Genomic DNA, 20,007 nt, shown 5'->3' with positions numbered 1-20,007 from the left:
TAATATTATGTCAACTTAGCCTCCATTTAAGAGGGCACCATCAGGCCCGTGGCACACTAGAGAACTTGAAGTTTGATCTAGCCTCAGCAGGATGCGGCCACCACGGCTTCCTGGAGAAAGATGAACTGGGGTCTTAAGATGTGAGTTGAATTTTGTTTAGCTTATCCTGTTGTAGAGAAATGTTGCAGGAAGTTGGACCCTGATGGATGGAATAGAACCCGGAAGTCCTTCCCTCCAGTCCCATTGCCCTCTCTTGCTCAGGTTCTGAATTCTTAAACTTCATAACACAAAGTTCCAAACAACTTGTTATTCATGGCAAAGTAGCTGAGATAGTTAATAGATTAGATTTTAAAAAATAAATGAAGACTCTCCTTTATAAATAACCTCACCCCAGGCAATTTCAAGTTGTTATGGTTGGGTTGGTCAGTGGGAAAGATAAGGATGTCTTCCCATGAAGGCAGAACAGGTGTATGCTAGGGACCCCTGCAGAAGTAGGTGGGACCCCCATCTCTATTTCAAATAAGAGAGATGTATATTTTAGGGGCAAGAATATGAAAAATAACTCTAAAGGAATTATTAAGAAGTTAGAAATCTGGGGTCTGGGGGAGATGGGTAAGAGTGTTTGCTGCCCAAGCATGGCATGAGGACCTGAGTCGAAGACCTGAGTCCAGATACCCAGCATTCATGTAAAAAAAGATGGGCGTGGCCACATGCCCGCCTTGTAACCCCAGTGCTGTGGGGGTAGGGGGTGGGGATGGGGAGACATGGCTGGGGCTTGTTGGCCACCAGCCCAGCTCCAGGTTCAGTGAGAGACCCTGTCTCAAGGGAAGGGGGACAAGAGTGATGGAACAGGACAAGACACCAGATGTCCTCCTCTGGCCTGTGTGCAATGTGTTCACACAGACATATGTATACATACCTCCCCCACACACTCACATACACACACACACACAGATACACACACACACACACACACACAGACACACACACACACGAACAAAGAAGAAAAACGTAAGACCATGGCTAGTGCAGGAGTCCTGCAGTTGCCAGGGAATCTCAAATGTCACCTTCTCATCTAAACTTCCCATCAAACCAGCCTGGTCCCTCCATCATGCAGCCGTGTTTTATATCCTTTGTGGCACTCTGTCCTTACCAGATGTTTTCACACTCCCCATGAAGGCCAGCACAATGCCCATCTGTCTACTCCTATATAGAACAGGAGTGTCCAATCTTTTGAAATTTTGGCATGACATTATCATTCCCAAATGAGTCAGGCCACATTCATAGCTATCCTGGGACACACGTGGCATGCTGATATGGATAGTCTTTAACTTACAATGATTTAACTTGGGATTTCTTTTTTCCACACTGTCTTTGAATTTTGTATGCTGATGCCTGAGCTGGGGCTATGTGTACTTTCTCTCTTGCAGTGTTGTAAGCAGTGAGTATGACTCCCACCAGCCATGAAAGGACAAGGGGAGACACCAGTCCACAGGCGTGCGGTGCTACTAAACTGTGATGTTTGGAAGGCTAGACGGCATTTCCGTCATTCTTACTAGATGCCCGAGATAATCAGCCTATAAAGAGGGAAGGTTTACGGCAGTTTCCATCCACCATAGGCTGACCCATTTGCTCTGGGCCTGCGGTGAGGCAGTCTGTCACGTGGGAGTTCACAGTGGAACAAAACCACTTATATCACGGCTGGTGAAATATTGGTGAGTTGTCATGTGTTGTTCAAGCTCACTGAGAAGCCAGCTCTGGAAGCAGGCACTTTCCCCCTATTTCAGATTCAATCATGTTGGTCTCAAAGTGTCCTCCGAAGATCCCCATCTCGGGGCAGGTACCCCTAATTCTATAAGAGGGAGAAAACAGAGCAGCAAACGGTTGGGGGCGGGGGTTAAAACACTGCCTTTGAGAACAGTGAGATGGCAAACCATCTCCAACAGAGGTCACTATTGTTCATCCCACCGTATGAAAATGCCTGCCGTGGGAAGGGAAGCCAGAAGCCGGGACGGTGTTGGGGGCCCAGGAGACCACTTCCTCCCCAGTGTATTTCTGCTGGATACTCGTGAGCCCTGATGGTGTTAGCCTTGTTTGTTCTGTCAGACCTCTCTGTCAGATGTTGTAAGCACCCGACTTGATGGCTTGCTATTGACCTACAGCCTCTGCTTACCTGCACTTGCTGTTCTTATGCCTTCTATGTGGTTAATAAACACTCAAAGCATGGCTACCATAGATCTGCCACAGGTCCTTCTCTGGACCACACAGAACAGCTGGAATGCAAAACAGAGGAGGAGAAGAGGTCCAGGGTCTTTTTGGTAGCATGTCTCCATTGACCTAAAGACCCTATATCCCATCTTAAAGGCCCTATCACCACCCAATAGCACCCCACTGAGGACCACTCTTCCACCACAATGGGAGACAATGACGCTGCAGTCTGCAGCAGGGAGGTGAGAGATGCTTTCAGCTTCGATATTTTTAATTCACAGTGGATCTGTGGGAATGTGACTGCACTGTAAGTCAAGCCGCACTCATGGCACCTGATACCACTTCAATCTGGGTGATCCTGAGAACAAGCTATGCAGGCCCCAGATGGACATGGAACCGCTGTCACATCACCATCCCAGAGAGGACATGAGCAAGACACACCTGCCCTTCTCCACCTTAGGAGGCTGGAGGGAGACAGGAGGAGGAAACTGGATGAGAGAATCATTTCTCCCTTTTCCCTCTTTGAGGCGATGTCACAAATAAACAAGCCTCATTTCCTTTTTTATAGAAGCCTGATGAGCTTAATTGAGTAGTGCCACGTGGGGTGGGCTCGGGAGACCCAAAATAGACCGTCTGTAAGTTACACAAGTGAATCCAGGGCCCCCTCTGCCAGCTCTCTGGCAGCCTACGTGTGCAAATGCTGTAGCTCTTCACCCAGGAAAAAACAAACCAACCCTGCAAATCTTCTCCTGCAGCCTTTGAATACAGTCAAGCTCTAATCAATAAAAAGGAAATCAAAGAAAACCATCTGGGACAAAGGACATTTTCTGGGGAAACAAGAGCCGGGCTGTCTCCTCTCAGCTTTCTTTGAAGTGCTTCTAAATGCTCCTTCTGCTCACGCTCACCTTGCAGAGGGCTTCGCGAGTGTGCACACAACTTTTAATGAGGCACAAACACAGCTGCTGGGCGGCCCCCTCTGCTTTCACTCTGACCGCCTCGGAGAAGGCTTTGTTTCCTAATCTACGGTACAAGCAACCTTTCTAAAGAAAATGATTTTAAAAAAAGCAAAATCCATCTTACATAAAAACACACTTCTGTATTTACAAGCTACATTTTAAAAACCCCAGCATTTTACACACTTCATCAACATGTCCTTTTCTCCTCCCACCTCTGTCAAGACACTCGCATGTATTTACACAGCTGCCTGGAGGACACAAGCAGATTCTGAAATTTCCTTGTAGGGAACTTGAAACACATGTATTTTCCATGTAATGACCTAGGCGTGCATCAGCTTTAATCTAACAGTGTAGTCTGATATTCTACACTGGATTATAACTATTTTTCTATTGATAGATACCTAGTTCTGTGTGGTATGTTTATGTGTGCATTCCCATGTGTGTGTAGTGTGTGTGTGTGTGTGTGCGCGCTTGCATGTGTGTGTGCATGCATGCTTGTGTGTGTGTGTGTGTGTGTGTGTGTGTGTGTGTGTGTAGGCCAGAGGCTGACATAGGGAGTCTTCCTCAATCCCTCTCCATTATTCATTGAGACAGGATCTCTCAATCAAACCTACAGCTCACAGGTCCAGCTAGTCTCGCTAGCTGGCTTGCCCTGGGGATCCACTGTCTGTGCAGTGTGATTACAAGTGTACTGCCATGCCCACTGGGCACTGAGTGAGTCCTGGGAATCTAACCATGCTTGTGCAGCTGAGCAATCTTCCCAGGCCCCCAGCCCCACCCCGTTACTTGTATGACCTAAATGGAACACTTAGGATTTTTTTAAAGATTACATCCTTCTCATAAAACCCTGAGGTAGGATAGCTGGCTCAAGAAACAGGAAGATATTGTTTGACAATCAATATGAATTGAAGGATTGATTGCTAAAGGGGGTAAGCTAACTTTACGGCCACCAGCATACAAGATGTGAATCTATGTCTCCAGGAGAGACTGGGGAAGGGTGTTAATGCTTTAACAAATGGATGCAAGATCACAGTGACTTCCGACACAGGACTGCTGCATTTCTCCAGTTGACTATTGTCAGGACTTGGATCTGACACATCCCCTCCAGGCTTGTGTGTCTGAGTACTGGTCTCGGCTGTCAGTGCTGTTTGGAAAGACTATGGAACCTTTGGGACTAGCTGGTGGAAGCAGTTCACTGGGGCAGGCCTTGAAGGTTGTATCTGCTTCTGGTGCAGGGTAAGGAGTGATGTGACTGGCCCCAAGCATTTGCTGCCACGGACCAAGATGCTCCAGCCACCACACAGTCCCTGCCATGATAGTCTGCACATCTGAACTGTGAGCCAAAAAACAAACAAACAAAACAAAAACCCTTCTCCCTAAGTTTTGTCTTTGGTCATAGTGACAAGAAGATTAGTGGACAGAACTATCTAGTCAGGCGTCAATGTGTATTGGTCCCCCTTTATCACTTACGTATGGGGGATATGGTCCAACTTTCAATGTGTGCCTGAAAGCACAGGCAATAGTGAAGCCAATACCCACCACAATTTCTCTATATGTGTTTACCTGCAGTAAAGCCAAACATACAAATTAGGCACAGTAAGAAACCAACACTAATAATATTAGAAGAATTAGAATAATACACTATAATGAGTTGTTAAAAACTTATTAATTATATCTGGAATTTTCCATTTGTATTTTTGGACCGTGTTTGACCCTGGTAAGTGAAACCATCGAAAGCAAACCCATGCACAGGAGATGAATACCGTCTTTCCTCTGTTCAGAACCACTGGCTTCTGACTTTCCATCTAAGTCCAACATCTTCTCCATGCCCACAATGTGGGTGATGATACCATGGGCTGGATTTATCTGCCACTGTCAAGCTTTCCATCATTCTTGTCCAATGGCGTCTTAGTTACTTTATACATGGTGTGATGAAGTGCCTGGCCAAAGCCACGTCAGGGGGAAAGGGTTTATCCCAGCTCACAGTTCCCAGGGGACACAGCCTATCAGCAGGGAAGGCACAGCAGCAGGGGCATGAAGCTGATGGTCACATTGCAAACACCTGAGAAATGGAATAAGGGGGGGAGGGGCTCCAACTGGGGGAATGGGAGGGAGTTCAGTGCAGAAGGGGAAGGGTGGGCGAATCACACTGGGGTTGTTTGATAAAGACTCACGAAATCACATTATTTTATATTTACCTAAAATTACAGAGTGTGTATTAGTGTGTATGTATGTACAAATACATATGTTAAGGGATATATATATATATATATATAATATATCTCATATATCACATGTAAATATATTTAAAATATATGTGTTAAATATGTGTGTGTGTGTGTGTGTGTGTGTGTGTGTGTGTGTGTGTGTGTAGGTTAAGACATTTGAGCTGACAATGCTCCCCACAAGAACCACAGTCTAACAAAATCCCTAGGATCAGACCCAAGCAGGGTACACCCTTTCAAAATGGTGTTCAGGGTAATCCAAGTGACTCGCCAAACAATACAGGTTTTTGATGTAGCCCCTGGTTGCCTCTCGGGGTTGAAGGTAAGCCCCTCCTGCCGAGGACACCACACACTTAGGATATAGGACTCGGATGACTGGAGCTTGATCTGACCTGTTTTCTACAACCTAGCTTCTAGGGTTCCAGAAAACACTACCCAAGCTGCCAAGGGAGGGAGGCAATTAAACAGTCCTACCACCTGCAACATCTGTGAACCACAGCAAGTACCAGTGTGGCAAGATACGAATAAAGGTGCAGTAAGTGGCACTCACATGTCGGTGGCCACCAACAGCTGTCTAAGTGGACTTAAGGCCCATTCCACAGGAGGGAAATCATCCCAGGCACTGGAAACCTAGCTGGCTTCCTGGGGCTAGAGAGGAAATGGACCTTAGAAAAGAGTTTGCTATTGAAATTTTGCTAGACCACCATAATTCCTTACTACATTCTAAATCTTTGACACACCTACAGGAAGTGTAGGTGTAGTCTGCCTACGTGTAGACGCTAGGTAGAAAGTGTAGGCATAGGTCTGCGGGCATACAGCAGACCCGCTCCTCACCAGAGAAGTCTCACTGTACAGCAGATGGAGGCCATCATAGAAAACCACAACTGGACACAATGCAGAGATGAACCTATCATGGGATCCCAGCCCCAGCGGTTACATCAACACCACAGCTCCTGCACCTATGACTCAGGAAACATTGGGGAAGATGAGGTGAGAAGATTGTAAGAGACATAGTATCAGGAAGTCTGCTGTGAGCAATCTCTCCTAGAATGGCTGCAGAAGCAAGGCCTGAACGATGACATTGTCAATGGACATGCTAATGTGGGAGGGGGAAAATCTCTAGACGAAGAACTATTGATGCTGAGAGAAGGCGAATTATCCTCTCCCAGCGATGAGGCCCCTTAATGGTTGTCTATTGCAGAGTGATCAACCTGGAAATCATATATACACCACCAACAAAAATGGACTCAGCAGGTTGTGTATACACACAACGTGAATGTGTACATTCATGCACATATATCTATTTACATGTAACAAATGTAAGCAAAGAAAAAGAGACTATCGACTTGAGAGTAAGCACATGGGAGGGATTTGAGGGAGGACATCTGGGGGAGGCGGGACTGGCTGGAGGAAAGAAGGAAGTGATGGCCCACTTCCAGTGGTGTATTTCTTCCAGCAAGGTGTCTCCTACTACAGGTTCCACAACTTTCCAGCACCACTAACTGAGGACCAAGTCTTCAGATTCATGAGCATACTGGAGACATTTCATACTCAAACCACAGCAGATGGGTAGCTGATCAAGGAGTTGAATTTGTGTTTTCCTGACTGCTGAAGAGAGCAGGTATTTTTTCAGGGTTATCAGCTTTTCATACACTGCTGTCTGTGACAATCCTGTCCATTTCTTTTTGCTCATTTTTCTGTTGAGCATTATTCTTTTCTTACTAACATACAAAAAGACCTTCAATATTGCAGATACTAATTATTTGACAGTTACATGTTCCTGGGGTTATGTTCCCCCCAAAATATATTTGCCATATTCAATTTCAATCCCAAAGCCGGTTAGAAAGACCTTATTTTTAAATGGTCATAACAGGTAGTTGGCCAAGATGAAGCTACCCTGGAGAGGGAGGACCCTGATCTAATATGACTGATGTCTCTATAAAGGGGAAACTGATTTGAATACAGAGACAACACACACAGATGATTGTAGATGCCTAGAAGACAAAGGACACAAAGGATGGACAACAAACCCTGGTAGGTTAAGAGAAGCTTGGAGCAGACCCTTTCTTAGTGCCTTCCTGGTCACATGGCTCAACAACAACTTCCGGAATCATGGGAACAGCTAGCCTGTCTTGTTTGAGCCACCAGGGTGTGGTTCTTAGTTATGTCAGAACTGGCAAACAAACACATTTTCACAAACACGTCCCCCAGCTGCCTTCAGTGTCCGTTATCAGAGCTTCAGGTCGACAAAAGCCCACCAATTTGACATGTAAACATACTCATCTTCTCCCTTTATGGTTTGTAAGTTATTTTTGACCATTTAAAAAGATGGTTCGCTATGACTAAGCTGTAAAGATATGCTTTATTTTCTTCTAAGACAGACTTCCAAATGTAAGTTCTTGACTATGTGGGCTTCTTTTGGTGTATGATACAAGCAAGGTAAGGATCCATTTTCTTTTTCTTTCCCTTCCTCTTCTTTCTTTCTTTCTTTCTTTCTTTCTTTCTTTCTTTCTTTCTTTCTTTCTTTCTTTCTTTCTTTTTTTCTTCCTTCCTCCCTCCCTCCCTCTCTTCCTTCCTTCCTTCCTTCCTTTTTTCCTTCCTTCCTTCCTTTCTCCCTCCCTCCCTCCTCTCTCTCTCTCTCTCTCTCTCTCTCTCTCTCTCTCTCTCTCTCTCTTTCTTTCCTTTTAGATAAGGTTTCATGTAGCCCAGGATGGCCTCAAATTCAACGTGTAGCTGAGGATGACCTTGAACTTATCTTTCTTTTTGCCTCTTCCTCATGAGTACTAGAAATACAGACATGCTCCATCATGCCCAGTTTATGCAGTGCTGGGGACAGAACCCAAGACTTCACCCATGCTGGGCACACACTCTACCAACTGAGCCATGCCCCCTAGCCTTCTATGTTTTATCTCTGCTCCTCAGGGCTTGGAGCTCATTGAGAGCAGTGCCTCCAACTTCCCAGCGCTTCTGGCATACAGCAGACCCACAGTAAATGTTGCCCGGTGAAATGCTTGCTTATAGCTTTGTGTGTGACACCCAGTCTTCCAAGGAAGCTTGGAGAGCAGGTCAGTATTCTGGTGTCTGAGAGTTTCTGTCTTAGACTGAATGACTGTCCAGACACAGCCAACCCACTTCAGACCCACTCCATCACAAGAGAGTAAGATTCATTCTGTATCAACCATGCAGCCAGTAAGTGTCTTATTGCAAGCACTCAGCTCCAACCTGAAACCAGGTTAGGCATGCTGCCTGTTCTCCACCTACCCAGTGAAGAACTGATAGGCTCAGTTCCATTAGACTGTGCATTGCTGTACCAAACACTGGGTATACCCAACTGAAGCAAAGGAGGATTTATTTCAGCTCACGGTTTCAGAGGTTTCTGCTCACATCATGGCAGAAAGGAAGCTGAATGGAACAGTACAGGGAAGGGGAAGATAGGGGCCTTGAGGACATGTCCCAGTAATGTATCTCCTCCAACCAGGCTCCACATTCCACAGATTCACCACTTCACAACAGTCTACTAAAATTGAGACTCCATGAATGGATTGAACCTTAGGTCAGAACTTTCAGGGTCTAATCATTCATTTCTGGGCAGACACACCCAGAGGTAGGTGTGCCTTACTAATCTCTAGGCTTCTTCAGTTCAATCAAACTGACAATCAGTACTGACAATCAAGACAAGCAACCTTATGATTAGAGATGCTCCCCCCCCCCTCCAAGCAGAAGCAGCACAAGCCAGGATGGCCTTGGGGACCTTCTAGGGAATTGACTGGAAGACACAAATGGAGAAGCTGAATTGGGAACATTGGCCTTAACCTTTTATACCATTTTCTTCTTCCATTCCCACAGAAAGCCTTATTCTGTTCTGCATTGTACAGCTATTCAGAGAAATGACCATCTGTCAGGCCTACAGAAATGTATAATAGGTGCTGGTAGTGGTTTAAATAAGAATGGCCCCCATATGCTCATATGTTTGAATGTTTGGCCCCCAGTTGGTGAAATTGTTAAGGCAGGATTAGGAGATGTGGCTTTATTTGGAGGAGGTGTGTGGGCTTTGAGGTTTCAATATTCTACACCTTTCCAGGTAGCTCTCTCTGCCTAGTGGTTGTGGATCACATGCAAACTCCCAACTACTGCTCCGGCACCATGCCTGCCTGCCTGCTGCCATTCGGCCACACCATGATGATCAAGGACTCACTCTCCAAAACTGTGGCAAGCCCTCAATTAAATGCTTTCTTTTATGAACTGCCTTGGTCACTTCATCCCAATAGAGAGTATCTAAGACAGTGAAGGTCTTTTTATTATATAAATAATTCACATAACCAATGCGTTAATTACACAATGACTTAACTAGCATGGTGGCTCATGTTATGAAGAGTAAAAAATGCTATGGGAACTCACCTTCCCAAGCCTCCCCTGCACAAATGATGATGATATGAGAAAGAGGAGAGATGGGAGCTCAAGAGTTGCCATACTTTGCATGAGAAAATTCTCTGAATGTCCATGTGTCAAAGGCTTGGTCCCTAACTTGGTATTATTTCGGAAGTGGAGCCTTCAGCTTTCAGAGATGTGGCCTATTTGGAGGCCTTTGGATGCCTCGGGGTTTGTCCTTGAAGGAGAATGTGGGGCATTGGTCTCTCTCCTCTTGTTCCCCAGTCATTTTGTGAGCAGTTTTCCCCTCCATGTGCCCCCAGCATGAGGTGCCATCTCAGGCCCAACGTAGTATTGTTTCGAGTCACTGGATCAGACAAGACCACTTAGGGATCTGAACTTTAGTTCACTACAAGTCACAGAGGTGCTCCCCTATCAACTTCAACATCCTGCACCCTACATCAAGTTCATCATCATCATCATCATCATCATCATCATCATAGCCATCGTCTCCTCACCCATGTCCTCTAGTTCCCTGCCTAGCACCCAGCTCAGCAAACCTCTCTCTCAGGCAAACTTCATGACATTCTAGAGACCTCTCCTTTTAGGTCATTCCCAACTCCCAAACCCACTGACAGTGAGTTGGAGCCCTCACACCAACCTCAGTACGTCTAAGTCATCAGACCCCTTGCTCTACTCACTGAGGGGCACTGCTCAGGCCTGAATAGGAACTGACCCTGAGGGTCACGTGTTGCACACCTGGTACCCAGCTAGTGGTGTTGTTTCGGGAGGTTGTAGACACTTAGGAGGGGGAATCTTAGTGGAGAAGGTGGGTCTCTCTGTGTGTCCTTGGGGAGTGTGTGTTGTAACAGGCTTTCCTCCCTGTCTCTCTCTAGTCTGCCCACCAAGAAGTGAAGACCAGCCTCCAACATGTACTCCTACCACCACATTTCTCTGCCACAGTGAACATACACAGGCTGGAGGCCCCCCCCCCCCCCCGCCACACACTCCTGCCGCCATGATGCTCTGCTGCAATGAACTGGACCAAACAAACGTGGCCTGGGGCCTCTAAACTGTGAGCTAAAATAATCCCTCCTCCTTTAAGTTGCTTCTGTCAGAAAACATCATCAACAGCAATCCACAATGACAACAAAAAGCCAAAATGCTTTTTGTCAAAACCATGAGAAAGGTGACTAATACAGTTACCTTGCCCCTGTTATCATATATCTCAAAATCAATGGATATCAGCTGCATGACCGTGTCCCAAGCGATGTTTCACGCGGTCTGGAGGCAGTGTTTTTTGTTTTGTTTGTTCGGTTTTGACAACTAAGGAAGGGCCAGAGACTGGCTTCCCACAGAGAGAGGCCAAGGATATTGTTCAATAGCCTCATGGACAGGATGGTCTAGTCTGGGAAACCAAGGGTACCTCAGTGCAAGGCTTGCTCTCCATCTATCTCATGTTCTGCCCCAGGAGCAACTGAAAATGTAAACCTAGCCCAGGATCTCCCAGCATGTCATCTTTTAACGGCTTCCATCTCCCTCAGGATAAAGTTGAGATCATAGCTTAGTCTCTGAGACCCTTCTGTCTCCGATTTCTGCTGTTTAATCTCCTGCTCCATCAGAAGGGCAAATCACGTGCCAGGCAAACGGAATATTTCAGATAACCCACATCAAGGTGGTATTCACATGCTCTCTGACCATTAGGGAGAAGGCTGGTGGCTACTTTAGAGAATGCATGGAACCAGGCTCTGGTGCCGCCCTGGGCATGGGGTTGTGAACAGGCCTCTCACATGCTAGGGAAGTCCCCATGTGGGGAACAGTTAGGACTCTGAGTTCTGTCGCTTTCAGTCTAGACCTGGAGCCCCAACTCCCACCTCCATCCCCAAGACCCACATGGAACTGACACACGAGAAACCTACTCCATTCATTATACAAATGAGCCACAGCCACAGCAGACGGGCATGGTGCAGGTGTGATCTCATCCAGCTCTCAATGAGTCCTGTGATGAGGATGGTCATGGTCATGGTCATGATGGTGACAGTGATAGTAGCACTGTAGGGCTCAGGTGCAAGTCTAATATCACCCACCAACCCGGAGGCAGAGCCCGGTTGTGAACGAGAAATTCACATTTGGTGTCTGTACCCAGGTCCGGCACAGAGCTTCTAGGATATCTGGAATACTTTCAGTGGGGAGAGCATCTTTTGTATGCCAATGAGTTTGCTTGATCACTGGGGACCTCTAGGTAACTTCAGCGTGGGAATGGTTACCAGAAAGACCATGAGTAGAGAGCTGGAGGCTTTTTATCCCCACTCTCTGACCTCCAGGGAGAGGTGCCTGAAGTGGAGGCTTAGTTCAGCCACCAGGTGACAACGGTTCTACTCATCACGTTTGTGCCGTGGGACCGCCACCCAAACTCACAAGCATCGGGTTTGGAAAACATTGGTGATTCCAGCAGGGGGTTGGAAGAGCGGTGTGCCTGAAGAGGGGTGGAGACTTCACATGTGCCTCCCTCCTGCCTTTCACCGTACATCCCTGCTGCTGGCGGTTCCTAAGTCACAGTCTCCATGATGAACTAACTCCCATTGTCAGGATGCTCTCTGTCCTAGTGCTAGAGGCCAAACCACCGTGGACTGAACCCTGTAAAAATGTGAGCTAAAATAAGAAGTAAAGGGCTTTGCTGGGCTCTGTGAGCTCTTCTACAAATGACTAAACTAGAGCATAGGGTCCAGGGGACTTTTGATTTAATAGTCTGGTCAGCCAAAGTGGTAAACTGGGACATAGGACCGGCACGCACTGTCTGAGGGAGGGTAGAGTCCAAACTGAAGCAAAATATAAGGCAGTTGGTGTCCAGAGAAATGGAGGCATGGTTGTTCTGGGGGCAAACGTACACATTTGGTGTCAGCATTGTGAGTCAGACAGGCCACAGGGAATGCCCCTGGGAGACTGAAATAGAGGTTCTGGGAAGTCAGATCTTCACACTGTGCAAGCCTCCTGAGACAGACAGGAAACTGAGGCTGAGTGATGAAGTGTGACCTTCCTGAGCACATACCTCTAGTAGGTGGCAGAGCTCAAACTTGAACCCAGGTCTATGTGAGTGCAGGGCCCATACTCTTACCCATCACTGGACCATATTATCTGGGGGAGTAAAGATGGCTGGCACAGTAGCAAGACCTGCTTGGAAGTCAGGCAACCTAGCTCTAGTCCAGTTCTACTGTGAAAATCTGGGCGACCTTAGACCAGTCACTCAACCTTCCTGCCACGCAGTCTTCTCATTTATGCAATAGGGAGGTTCACCCGCATTGTTCTGGTTCCTCCTTTAGTTCATGCTATCACTAGGGAGCAAAAGCTCGTGTTGGGGCCAGTGATGGCTCAGCAGGTGTCCTGGTTGAGTTTTTATCAAATGACACAAGTTAAAGTTGTCTCATTGAGGAACTCAATTGAGAAAATGTCTTCATCAGATTGTCTGAAGGTAAGTCAGTGGGGCATCTTCTTGATTGTTAATTGGAGAGGAGGGCCCAGCCCACTGTGGATGGTGCTACTCCTGGGCGGGTGGTCCTAAGTTGTATAAGAAAGCAGGCTGAGCAATCCATAGTAAGCAGCAGTCCTCCACGGCTCCTGCTTCAGTACCTGACTCCAGGTTCTTGCCTTGGCCTCTCTCAATGGACTGTGATCCACATATAAGTCAAATAAACCCTTTCTAGCCCAAGTAGGTTTTGGTCATGGTGTTCGTCACAGCAATAGAAAGTGAACTGGGACAGTAGGTAAAGGTGCTTGCTACAGAGCCTGATGACTTTGGTTTGATCCTGGGTCCCACACAGTTCCCACAAGTCATCCTCTGAAACTCCACAAGCGCTCCACAGTATATACACACTAAGTAAATAAAGAATGTAGTTAAAAATTTTAATAAGCTCTCAAGTGTGAAGTTGATTTTTACCAAGGGAGGAGGGGCACAAGAAGGCCCACGCACACGGAAACTTCTAGTTCCTGTTGCTCTGCCGGGTTCTGATCTGGTCCCCAGGAGCATTATGGGGCTGCCTATTAGAAACTGAGCTGGAAGCCGTTTTAGCACACACACAGAGGCCAGCTTTCTAAAGGTCAAGGCTGACAGCAGCTCAGGGCAAGTTTAAAACATTGCCATTTGCCTGGTTGAGGGCTGGATGGTGACAGTAGCAGTTGGTGAGGAATCTCAAAATACAGAAGGCAGTTAGGAGTCTCTGTTTACCAGGCTGTTTTTAGCAGTCCAGAAGGCAGGCTGGGGGCGTCCGTAACTCCAGGCAGTTTCCAGGTACTGGGTCCAATCAGCACAGAACGCCGAGCATCTCAAATTATTTTTGCCTTGAAAACAAGCCCTGGTGACACCACTCTATCTGCTGCTATCACAGTGGACATATGTCACTAGACATTTGCCCAGAGCTATAGGATGTACGAGTTAACAGTGTACCCCAAACTGCAATAATGATGTGTTAACGTGGGTTTGTCTCTGGTACCAAACACACTGCTGTGGTGAGTGATGCCGGGAATGGGGAGACTGTGCGTGGGTAGGGGTGAAGGGGAGTGATAGGAAACCTATAAATCTCCCTCTTGATTTTCCCATGAGCCTCAAACAGTCGTGTGTGTGTGTGTGTGTGTGTGTGTGTGTGTGTGTGTGTTGGAGTGGTATATGTGTATGTGTTCCTCTGTGTGTGGTGCATGTATGCATTGTGTGTGTATGTGGGGGTAGGATGTCAATATCCAGCATTTTCCTCAATAACTCTCCACCTTATTTTTTGAGGCTAGGTCTCACTGAACCCAGAACTCACCAATCCAGCTAGACTGGCTGTCGGGTGAGCTCCAAGCATCCTTCTGTCCCTGCCCCCCAAGCACTGGGATTACAGACACTTGCCTTGAACTCGGGTTTTTATTATTATTATTTTTAATTTTATAATTTAATTTAATTTTACATATCAGCCACGGATTCCCCTGTCCTCCTTCCTCCCAAACTTAGGTTTTTAAATGGACACTAAACGTGGGTCCTGACACCTGCACAACAAGCACGTCACTAGCCCAGCTACCTCCCAAGCCACCTCCCAAAATTAAAGATAATTCTAGCCAGGCATGACGATGCATGCCTGTAATCCCAGCACTCAGAAGGCTGAAGCAGGAGGGTTGTGAGAAGGGTAGGCTGAGTCAGAATGGCTAGGAGTAAAGCCTTCAGCATCTGGGTTCAAACCCCAGCAGGGTGGCCTTGGCTGCTCACTTCATGGGAGAAAGGCGGTAAGGAGGTGGAGGGAAGGAAGAAGTAACTGAGAACAGAGGGAGGGAGGTGAGGAGGGAGGGGGGGGTAAGAGAAGGTGGGAGGGAAGCGAGCTACAGCACTGGACCAGGAGGACCAGGAATGGAAACAGTGAACAAGACCTGCAGGTGAGGTGTGGGGGTGTCAGAGATTCTCTGCATCTCCAGGGACTTGGATGAAAAGTGGAGTTGGAAAAAAAAAAAAAAAAGAATGGAGTTTGAGTTTGGCAAGATGGAATGTTCCCCAGTCCCCCAACTGTAAACTTCTGAATGGCTGAGAGAGTGTGATTCTTTGAACACCGAGTGTCGTCAGCCATGGCAGAAGGCACAGGAAGTACCCAACACGATGGTGATGCGAGGGGGCAGGCCTGCCCAGAGGAAGTGTCTGTGGGGTGAAGCCAAGATCACAACAGTCTCCGTGTCTTCCCGCTCTCTCCTTGTCCTCTCTGTTTTAGTATGAAGGCCTGTGTCCAGATGCTACCTCCCACCATGGGTATCAGAGGCCTCTTACGTTCTAAGACCACAGGCCAAAACTGCCAGGGAATTAAGCTCCCAGCTCCCAGTAGCCTTCACTCAACAGTTCTGTGGATGAGCAACACTGGGCTCCTGTGTGTGCCTTGCACAAACTCCCAGGTCCCTGTCAGGTTTAAGAACCAGACAATGGCCTGTTGTGTTGACCTGTCTGTCCATCACACACCCTTCCTGACTTTCCAAATCCCTCCTGGTGTTCCCAGTTGGTGACATTTCCTGGATATATGACCAGCCTTGCCTCAGGGCCTTCTTCATGGGGAATTCATTTGAAGAAAGGGGTAGACCTTCATCTAGGAAGACAGACACACAGCTGACAGGACAGTCCTGTTCCCATGCTGGAAACCTGGATACCTTTGGGATGTGATATAGCTCAGCAGGAGAGGGTACACTCAGCGTGCACAATGCTCTGGGTTCAATCCCTAGCACATAACTCACCACAAACCAACCAACCCGCCTCCCCGAAGGCAGCCTGGGTCATTGGATTCTTGATCGAGGCTGCACAGCTTTGAGATGTATCCCAGCATGTTTGTCTACAATGGCCCTGTCCCCTGCCGGTACCTGCTTGGGCTGGGCCATCCTCAACTGCGCAGTGTATGAGGTATGCCTCTTCCCAGCTGTACCTTCCCCTTCCCTGGCCTGCCCAACTCTCTCTGTCCACAGAGGGTGCACTCAGTACCTAACAGCCTCTTGGAGTCCCAGCTCAGCCTGTGGCCTTAGGATGGCTTCCCCAGCAGCTGATCACACCCCCTTCAGGCTGGACCCGGGGAGGGAAGCCGATCACCTCACAGTTTGCCTGAGAGACATCCATGCGTCATCAGTTCCATAGCCCCCACTTTTGTTTTTGTTTTTTTTCTTCCAAGTCACTTTCTGAAAGTCAAAATGATTGATATCTTTATACTCTGGACAACCACTCTCCTGATTAAACTGTTCAGCATTGGGGGCAATGCTCCAGGGTGGTGATGCCATGAATCTGTATACATGGTAAGATTTTACAGAACTGGGGCTGGAGATGCCTCATCAGAGTCCATGCTTCATAAGCATGGGGATCTGAGCTTGGATCCCAGAACCCACTAAAGAGCCCAGGCATTGATATGCATACATGGATATGTGTACATGGATATGCATACATGGACATGCATACAACCCCTGTGCTGTGGGGACAGAGACAGGAGGATCACTGGGACTTGCTGGCTACCAGTCTATTCTAGGTTCAGTGAGAGCACCTGACTCAAAGAAATAAGGTGGAGGGTGATCGAGTAGGACACATGACACCCTCCTCTGGCCTCCACACATTCATACACCTTACATACTCTACACACATACATTCCCCATACACCAAAGGGTAAAAAGATTTCATAGAACTACATATACACTCTCTCTCTCACTCTCTCTCTCTCTCACTCTCTCTCTCTCTCTCTCTCTCTCTCACACACACACACACACACATACACACACACACACATACACACACACATCCCCATGTATGCCAATGCATATATATATATATATATACATATACACACACACTCACACATGAATACATATGCACACACACACACTTACCCATGCATGCCCATGCATACACACACATACTCACACATGCATATGCATGTCCACATACACATGCACACACTTACACATGCATGCCCATGCATACATACACACACACACACACACACACACACACACTCACACACACACATTCATATACGCATGCCAATGAATACACACACACACGCACACACACACTCACACATGCACACACACGGTGGGGGGACATGTATAAAAACCACTGGAATCTGAATTTGGTCTACTCCAGTTTACAGTGTTTTGTGGAATATCCTATATTCTCTGGGCTGTAAGACACTGTCCTAGGGACAATGGAGAACAATTGGAACTCTATGCTGCTTTTGAAACTTCATGTGAGTATAACTATTTCAAAATAAAAACAACTTAAATGCAAAATAAGTTTTTTCCTTTGGCTTTTTTGACATGAGATCTCAAGTAGCCCAGGTTATCCTCAAATTCATTACATAGCCAAGGGTGACCCTGAACTTCTGATCCTTATTGCACCTCCCAAGTGCTGGGATTGCAGGAATGTATCACCACACCCAGCTTCAAAAGAAAAAAATTAAATAGTAAAATAAGTTAAAATAACAATCTTAGAAAAAAAAAAAAAGGAATTCCCAGGAGGTGACACAGCAAAGCTCAAGCCTTACCTGAGAGCTGGGGATCAGAGCCTTCCACCAGTGGCCACCCTTCACCAAGTCCACCTCGCACAGAGGCACCGCCACTTTCCCAATCACACAGTGGCGGGAGAATTTGTCAAAATCCACCACAGTGAGCAGCAGGGTCCTCCTCTGGGCTTCTAGGAAGGGGATCTCAAAGGTGTAGCGTTCCTCAAACACAGGCTTCTGGGTCTTGCGCTTGACTCCCGTCTGCTTGGAGTTCTTCTGGTCAGGCAGGAGGCAGATCTTGACGTAGGGGTTGGAGTGGGCCATGTCCTGGCGAGAGCCATCATGAGAGATGGGGGGTGGCAGGTCCCGGGCCTCGATCACCCTCACTATGAGGTGGTTGTGCAGCAGGTCATACTGTGTGCTAAAGTGCAGCATGCCCAGCTGGTACTTGGACATGATCTCCTCATCAGTCAGGGAGTCCACATCATCGAGGTTTGGATCAAGGGAGTAAAGCCGGGGCTCAAACTTCCTGAAGTAGTCATCAGGGGTGTAGGTCCGGCGCAGCACCGATGGCTGGATGGGCTCCTTCTTGGCACTGAGAACCCCAAACTCAATAGGTTTGATGTCAATGAGCGGGGAGCTGGGGCGCCGGGAATCCAGACCTAAACAGCCACCAAGAACAAAGATCACCACCGGCCACCCGCCAACATCAGCAAAGATCCCCAGATGCCCATGTGGGCTTCTCTGCTTCAATGGGCTCTTCTGTACAAGATGGTTCAATAGGTAAAGGAACTTGCTACCAAGCGTGGGGATCTGAGTTCAATCTCACATGGTGGAGAGAGAGAACCAGCTTCCAAAAGTTGTCCTCTGACCTCCACATATGTACCATGGTGTGTGCATTCACACACACACACACACACACACACACACACACACACACACACACACATTCAAAACTAAATAAATACAAAAGAACAATATACAACCCTATGCACGGTCAACCATATATGTTCATGCATGTCCAACCTAAAGCCCACAGGCAACACGCACCCCAGTGAATGCAGCTCAATACACTTGTAAACGACATTGAATCCCAGTGCCAAAAGGCTGGATACCCCTGCACCGTCTCTAGATTAAAATGCTGAGAACAATACAAATGCCACAAAATGAAACTTCCTATGGCAAGTCTTCCTTTTCCTGGTGTGTGGTGGATTCAGTCCAGGGCTGCATGCATCTAGGCAAGGCTCTACCACTGAGCCGTAGGCCTGGGCCTCTCTTTATTTTTTATTTTGAGATAGGGTATCACCAAGTTGTACAGACTGTCCTTGAACTCATAATTCCCCTGCCTCAGTCTCCTGAGTAGGATTATAGGCCTGCACCACCAAGCTCGGCTATTATACCATATTGTTTAGGAAATAAAGACATGAAAAGAAAGTCTGTGTTAAGTATAGACACACACACCCAATCTTTTTTCTTGGCTCTTTGAGACAGGGTCTTGCTAAGTAACCCCCAATGGCCTGGAATTCACTTTGTAGCTTGGGCTGGCCTTGAATTCACAATTCTTCTACCTTGGGTTCCAAGTGCTGGGATTGGTTGAACCTAAGGGTACAGAATGTGTGCATATGGAAAGATAACTCTATTCTTACTTATTGCGAGAGGTGGTATCTGGGAGCATCCCATCACTATGATCAGAGCAGCTCGGTGCCAGGTAGTGCTCTGAATAGACATCATGCTCTGAGTCACCTGCTTTTTATAGTCCCCTGGGTTATTAGATGAGACATTAGTCCACCTTACAGATGAAGGGATAGACTGGGAGGACCTTCTAGAGCCCTGAACTTGCAAGTGCAAGATCCAAGAGGGAAATGTACCCTCCCCAACTGAGGCGTAGCACTGCCCTACTCTGGGAGGGTGGACCCAGGGGCCAGCGTGCCTGGGTGGAAGCCCAGTTAGTCTATGAACAGATGGAAACCTGAGGTCTACAGGTACAACAGTCCAGTCCCTTGGTCTCCCCCATCAAGCCCTTGCCTTTGTTTTCCTACTTCCATGACCCTAAGTGCAAGCGCTGCTCTTGTTTTGAGACAGGATCTTACTCTATAGCTCAGGCTGGCCTGGAACTCACTCTACTCCAGGCTGTCCTAGATTCTCTTGCTTCAGATTCCCGAGTGCTGGGATTTCTGGCACAAGTCACCATGCTCAGCTAGGTTTTTTTCCACGGTACTAAGAGAACACCCCCCACCCCCCAACCCGACCCCGCCAACCCCAACTGTCTCC

General features: G+C 47.4%; 1 protein-coding gene across 1 annotated transcript in view; it reads right to left on the bottom strand.

Moving 5' to 3' along the window:
- Positions 1 to 19,750, bottom strand: part of Syt17 (synaptotagmin 17) — a 29,215-nt gene extending 9,465 nt beyond the window's left edge. Inside the window, exons 1-2 of the mRNA XM_059259020.1 lie at positions 19,723 to 19,750; positions 17,779 to 18,398 (exon numbers count right to left, since the gene is read on the bottom strand). Of these exons, the coding sequence (XP_059115003.1) occupies positions 17,779 to 18,398; positions 19,723 to 19,750 (648 nt within the window). The remainder of the gene's footprint in view (positions 1 to 17,778; positions 18,399 to 19,722) is intronic.
- Positions 19,751 to 20,007: the final 257 nt, after the last annotated feature.

Source organism: Peromyscus eremicus, chromosome 1 (genome assembly GCF_949786415.1).
Source record: "Peromyscus eremicus chromosome 1, PerEre_H2_v1, whole genome shotgun sequence".
Lineage (NCBI taxonomy): Eukaryota > Metazoa > Chordata > Mammalia > Rodentia > Cricetidae > Peromyscus > Peromyscus eremicus.
Note: the sequence above shows the minus strand (reverse complement) of the source record. Positions and strands in the feature narration are given on the sequence as shown.